Source organism: Acyrthosiphon pisum, chromosome A2, assembly GCF_005508785.2.
Source record: "Acyrthosiphon pisum isolate AL4f chromosome A2, pea_aphid_22Mar2018_4r6ur, whole genome shotgun sequence".
Classification (NCBI taxonomy): domain Eukaryota; kingdom Metazoa; phylum Arthropoda; class Insecta; order Hemiptera; family Aphididae; genus Acyrthosiphon; species Acyrthosiphon pisum.
Window position 1 is genome coordinate 28732815 of NC_042495.1, and position 7302 is coordinate 28740116.

The 7302-nt window shown below is 25.3% G+C and overlaps 1 protein-coding gene across 4 annotated transcripts in view; it reads left to right on the plus strand.

The window, feature by feature from the left end:
• The window catches only part of LOC100572974, a 57267-nt gene extending 50959 nt beyond the window's left edge, over positions 1–6308 (plus strand). For all 4 annotated transcript variants that reach the window (XM_029489468.1, XM_029489469.1, XM_029489470.1 and 1 more), the window contains 4 exons: positions 1366–1572; positions 1831–1875; positions 5682–5947; positions 6048–6308. In XM_029489468.1, the coding sequence (XP_029345328.1) occupies positions 1366–1572; positions 1831–1875; positions 5682–5947; positions 6048–6293 (764 nt within the window). In that variant the 3' untranslated portion in view covers positions 6294–6308. The remainder of the gene's footprint in view (positions 1–1365; positions 1573–1830; positions 1876–5681; positions 5948–6047) is intronic.
• Positions 6309–7302: the final 994 nt, after the last annotated feature.

The window sequence follows — 7302 nt, forward strand, 5'->3', positions numbered from 1 at the left end:
AATCCCCGCCTTTGACCATTTATTTATTTTATCAATATTTCATATTATTGCATTGATTTCATATTTAAAATATCTGACCTAAATAATACATTTTATAATCAGTTTGATTTGGTTATTTTAGGGCCGACGGTATTGAATATAATCTTTGGTATTACGGTACTGATTTCAATACCGATATGGTACGGTATACCGAAATAATAAATAAAATCTAACTAGTATCGATATTTTTTACTTTAATATTGTTTCACATTATATTATCTTTTATTATATTTTATAGTACCTATATACTATAGTATATAATATTGTAATCTATATTATTGCCATTGATACTAGAAAACAGCACTAAAACTTGCACTAATAATTATTTTATACTTAAAATTAAGTTCATTTATGTAAATTCTTGTAATTTGCTTCAATTTTTTGAAAAACATAAGTAGGTAGCTTAGTAACACAAGAGGATTTTTTAAATTATCCTTATCTATCGGCTATCAACATCTATTACCTATGAAACAACATGATTACATGAAGAGGTATTTTATATTGTTATTTTTCTACACTGCTACAGTATAGGTTTAAACTTTAAAAGTAATCAATTTGAAGCTAAGTAACTCACCCAAATAGAAGGTAGGTACTCAAGTTGTTTACCGTTTACCTGTTTACTGTTTAGATGGTTTTTTACGGCATACCGTTTACCAAACTAATTTTAAAATACCGGTATATCGGAATTACTGTTAGTCCTAGGTTATTTAATAAATACATCAATACAAATTATATAATTAAATTGGATTTTAGATGAAACCAAATTCCAGAATATCGTACTTAAAACTAAGTATTTAAATATCATGACACTTTTATTGTTCGTTATGTTATCGCGATGCGATCCTGTAATGGATGTGTTAAAATTTAATTAAATTGTATAAAACCAATGTAAACGAAAAATGATTCTGAGCCGACTTCTGAGAACGTTTTATAACTTTTTTATTTGACATTATTAGGATTATTAGTAATTTATTTGTCTATTAGTATCGAATGCAGGATGTTTATTTAATTTTTTCTAAAAACATATCAAATATTATAATAATACATCATATTCTATTATAAGTAGGTAGGTACTGTTATTAACATAATAAGTCAAAACAAAATTAAATAAACTATGTACATACCGTGAAACAGTGTGAATACGATTGTGATTTAATTAATAGCTTAAAAATAGTTTAGATAATTTGATGGTAATTGTAGCTTGCATTTAAATTGCATGTAAACATTATAAAATTATACTCCACGAGATTATATTAATCTTAATTTTTAAATAATTGAATGTGTATGTTGTTTTGTTTTGTTAAACGGATTCATGAATGGTTTCAGGTACCTTCAATGGGATGAATTCAGTTATAGAAATACATTCAAGAAATAATGCTATTGGAATGCCAATACAAGACAATGATAATGATATTCATATTATATCAACGAATATAAAAGAAATCATTAATCTTGGAACATTTCAGAATAATAGTCGAATGAGTACTTCATATAACTCAAATGATTGGTTTCGACAAACTATAGACTTAGATGGTGAGTTATTACTTATTTGTAGATCCTGGATAACCTGAATGACCTAAAATGGAAATGGGTAAAAAATTAACATAATAAAAGTGTTATAATTTTAAAGCAATGTCTTTTATTTGCCTTCCCTCTTTCCCGGAAAAATATATGTCCTAATAATATTTAAAAATTAAAATGCTATATTATCGTAGGTAGGTCAGTAGGTGTGTAGGTGTGTGATATATAATTTTTTTATTGTTGTCAATAACTCATGTTTATTACCTATAGGATTCCGCGGTTGTTCCAGGAATGAATATCGAAAGATGGATTCAGGTAATTTGAATACAATTTTTTATTCTTATTAGTCATTACGTTTTTCACATGGTAGTATATATTATTTAAATTTCTTATTTACTAGGTATTTACTAATTTTATTTTAGTATAAATTATAAATTAACTTTTTTTCTTATAATAATTTTGATCATTAATATAGTCTACCTAAATAACATTCTTTATATAATATGTATAATGCAATATAACTAGTATAATTCAGTATTGTATGCCTGATTTGTAGTCTGTTTAGACTTACATTCTTTATATTATTTTAATCCATTTTTATTATACTTTAATTTATAAAGTGTCACGAGAACAAATTTTCGATTTATTTAAGTATACAAAAATATTTGATACTGCTGCATACACTTTTGGTAACGATTAAATTTAATAACCGTATACAATATACATATTACACCAGGCATATAAAACTCAAACTATTAATCTGGCCAAGTATATTAAATAGTTTTCTATACAGGCTGCATATCAAAATTGATTGTCTTAACATATTGTTTTGTTACCTTGTTAATATTATTCACTGTTACTCATACTACTAACTACCATATTTTTGTTTTTATTCATTCGTTATACATTAATTAAATTTATTGTACGTTACCATATTATAATTAGTCAACTACATGTAACGGTTACATATTATATATTCTTATAGGATTGTAACCCTACATTTTAAATTTGTAACCCTAAACCAAAGCTAAATAAAAAAAAAAATCACTCGAAAAATGTGTTAAATAGGTTAGTGTTTTATTTACAATACTATACAATATTTATTCAATTATTGTTTATTGGAAGATAAGACAGAAAAGTAACATTATGTATAAATCATTAATAATTTTTTTTCAATAAATTGTTCTTTAATATTTCTATCCACGGACCATGAATGGGTACTGTGTAGCCATCACGGCGTGAATATTTGACGTTCCTGACAGATGGACCGACACCGGTGGCTGGTAACATACTCTTCAATAATAACCCACACAAAAAAATTTAAATCATATTGTATACAAATCAAAAGTCGTGTCCATCCACATGTATCTTTAATATTTTTTAATAACTATTGTACCTATTATGAGTTATAATTGCTTAATATAGTCCACTACTGGCGTACAAACATAAGCGTATAAGCTTTAATAATAACAATAATGTTGTTACTGTGACCTTTAAATTACAGTATTATAATACTATGACCTTAATCGATCACTTATGAGTAGGGCCCGGATTTATATTATTTTAAAATAGCCAAAATAAGATGCTAGTATTATCTTAAAAAGTTGAAAATATTCTTTAAAAATCATAAAAAAGTTATGCAAAAAATATTCATTTATATGTAAAATAATTAAACACATATATCAAAAACTGATATAAATAGATACATAATATGCAAAATAATTAACTAAATAATACAAATAAGTGCATAATAAAAAATACTGCATGTTAAGAAAAGTTTGATTACATTCTTGATAATAATATTTAATATTCAATTATTTTAAATTTTAAACAAGCAAATTATTGAAAACAGTTGACAACTATATTTTGTTCCATGTGCTCTGGTGTCATATTTGTACGATGGTCGGTTAAAATGTTGTTATATTATATGCTGAAAGAACGTACGTCAACTGAAATCAGAGAAGCATATTGCAAATCAATTATCATAGCCGGTGAAAAATTATAAGTTGCATCGTTATCTTAGAAAGTCACTTATCTACTACAGACGATTGCAGTACATTACTATGTAGGCGGGCATACCAATAATATATTAGTATATTGAAATATATCAATATCATAATATCACCATTATCGGGCATATTATTTATATTATTTAAGCCACTGCAACAAAAAAAAAACAAACATCTATAAAAATCAATCAATATATTCTCTAATATTCTTTATTATAAGAAATATAACAAATGCCATTAACTCACCTGTTACGAGATTTCGTCTGACTGCATAGGCTTAAAAAAAATATGCAAAAGAATATAATTCCGGCCCCTACTTATGAGAAACCTATCATACAGTTTTAAAGTTTAGACCGAGTGAAACAATTTTTATCGACATTTATATATAAAAAAGATGGGTGAGTGGATGTCACTCTGTTGTACAGTAGATTACAAGTGGGTCACTGTATAATATGGATGGTAATCAATTTGAATTCAATGATATAATATCATTGTATAAGAAAAACGATTCTGAGTGGAGACGGTATGTCAGTCTAGGTATAAGACATAATATTATATATGGTATTAAAAAGAAATTGACATATAATAGGTACCTATAATAAATTCCAAATTTATCATATCACAATATCCATTAGGTACTTATAACGCGTTATACATCAACAACAAACCGTGATACTATCATAGATATATAATTGTATACTTAAGAAATATCAAATGTTGTAAAAATATGAATTTCAAACGCTCATAAAAATTTAATTTGACTTTCTTGTAGACAATTTTTTTTTGATAAAGGTAGACAATATTATATGGAACCTTGTAATACATTTTCAAATCTTAGATTTAAAAAGAAAAATTTTTACGAATTCTTAACTCGAAATAATTTGCTAATTTTCGTGATTTTTACATATTTTCTCAATTTTTGAACTTTAAACGCTAATAAGAAAAAATTGTGGTTATGGATTTTAATATTTTTCTAATATCATTGTAACAATATAGTAGGAGCCATGTATTAAATTTTCAAGTATTTTTACTCAACAAATAAAGTTTTATTGACATTCATAGAATAAAAAACTAATAAAATTGGAAACTGAAAATGCCCCTAAACAGTTCAAAACAAATCAAAATATTTTGAAAATTTTATTATGTATAGAAAATAGAAATATAAACAACCACTGAAAATGTCATGTATTAACGGTAATTTGTTTTAAAGTTACACCAAAAACCAAAATCGATTTTCTCGAAAACAGCTTTTGCATAAAAATTCCCGTTTTTCCTTAATTTTTCTTTTGTTTTTCACGGCGCTTTTGAAAACTATTGAAAATTTCAAATTTTGACCTCGCGAATGCACCAACTAGATTGACTTTCCCATCAAACAAGATACAGTTGAAGAAAATCTAAGCAGTTTTACTGTCCCAAACCGTGATGACAGACACAAAAATATAAAAAAAATAAAAAAACACACATCATTGTAAAATCAATACTTACATTCATCGTTCCACTCAGAATCTAAAAAGAAGAAAATTATTAAAATATTAAAACATTAAATGTATGCTTCTATGAGATTATATTTTAAGAATATGTGCAAAATAAATAAGGTCTAATTTTGTACCAGTATATTATTATTATGCATTAGTGCGTTACTGTTTAATATAGGTATTAATTTAAAACAAACATGTACCGAGACTAATTTTTTTTACAAACCACAATTATACAACATACATATGAATGCATTATATTCATTATACTGTTCTGTTACTTAAATAATATAAATGTTTTTAAATTTCAAAAGTTTTAAGCTCCAAAAATCCAAAAACCCAATATAATCAAAAATAGAATACCTAATTAAAACTCTTACAAAAACCTAACTATCAAACTATTTTTACGGTTATTTTAATAATATATAATATGTTTCAATATTATCAATAATCAAAATTCTCAATCATTATTTTAATGTACAATTTATTAGCATGGATGCATTATTTAACAATATGTAGGTACTAAGTACTACTAATCTATAATCTTAGATGTTGATATTTGAAATACATAATAAGAAAAATAGGTATTTACCCGCATAATACATTAATACTAATATACTGTGTTAATAATTTTCAGGAAACCGATTGAATAAATGCTATAATGCTTATGAATATGATAGCTTCAGAAACCGCTTTTCAGACATTTACACGGGTTATGATTCACCAGTCATCTGTGATTTTTTCACATTTTATTGGACTCCCGATAATGATGATCAAACATGTTTAACAATGACATATTTTACCAAATATTATAAACCAAAGTACGACGGTTTTTCTATCACGATAGATATAAACGATGAATATAATAATATGTTGATATCTTCAACAGTATTGGATAAATATGTAATACTTTTTACTATAGATTCTGAGTTGATAAACATTATAATTATTTTTATTTATAAGTTAGAATAATAATAAAAGTAACATTTTTTATTTCATGCAGAACGGTATAACAACATTGAAAATTAATAACATTGATTTCAAGAACAACCAGGAATATAGATTTTCATTAAAATTAACCCTGAGTGAGGGATGTACATTAGCAATGGTTGATCAAGGTCTGAGTTTTGGACTCATACGAATTGGCCAATCTTCGAATTATGGTAAAAATATACAAAACCGTCAAAACCAAAAATACTTATTTAGATTTAAAATAAATGATAACGGATATAGGTTTTTAGTTACTTAGGTACCTACTTATTTAATGTATAACTATAACGTCTTAAGAGGACGCTACACAGACAATTGCTGTTTTCGTCTTACAAATAGGTACGTAACATATCAAACTTATGCTCAGCTGATCACGTTTAGCTTCGTTATTTAAAACAATTAAAGTTTATTGACATATTATAAAACTTGATGGTAATAACATTATCTATGTTTGTATGTGACTTTTTTTACGGTTACACAGTTTTTAAGTGAGTTATGAGTATTTTTTACTTACGCTATTTTATATAGGTACTCGACCGTTGCTAAAAATTTAAGTATCGTAAAAAATCCTCGTACAAACACTTATAATTGTTTTACCATAAAATTTCAAAATAGCTTGATTAACTCTAACCATTAACCTAACGAAGATTATGAGAGCTTCTGTGCTTAAATTTGGTCCCACACAACAAAAAAATATTTCTTAAATATGGTAAAAATATTTTCAATAAAATAATATAGTTGCCTTAATATTATTTTAAAAATTTCAGTAAATAATTAGGAAATAATTTATGTATATTCTTTGGCCAAAAAGTTCATTTTTTTGAAAATTTTTTATAAAAAAACATTAACAAAACATTTTATCATATATATTAAAAAAAAAAAAACCCTATCATGGAAACATTATAAACATTTTTAGTCAACATTTGTATTTTCCAAAGGTTGTGTACTTGTGTGGGATATGTTAAGCACATGTAAGATGGAGACAGCAAACTTCTTTGTAGTGTCTTCTTAAATGAATTAGTCTGAGTGAAACTTATAGTGGGTTGTTCAGTGTTGACAATGGTTTAACATTAACATGAGGTAAAGGTAGTATATAAGTTATAATATGATTTTAATAATGTAAAATATTCAAATTATATTGTAGATCGTAGGTATAGATATACCTTGGATGGTATGCAAGGATTTATCCAACACAATATAACTTTAAATTATGGTAGGTTAAATTAAAAAAAAAATATATATATATATATATATATAATTATTCTTTT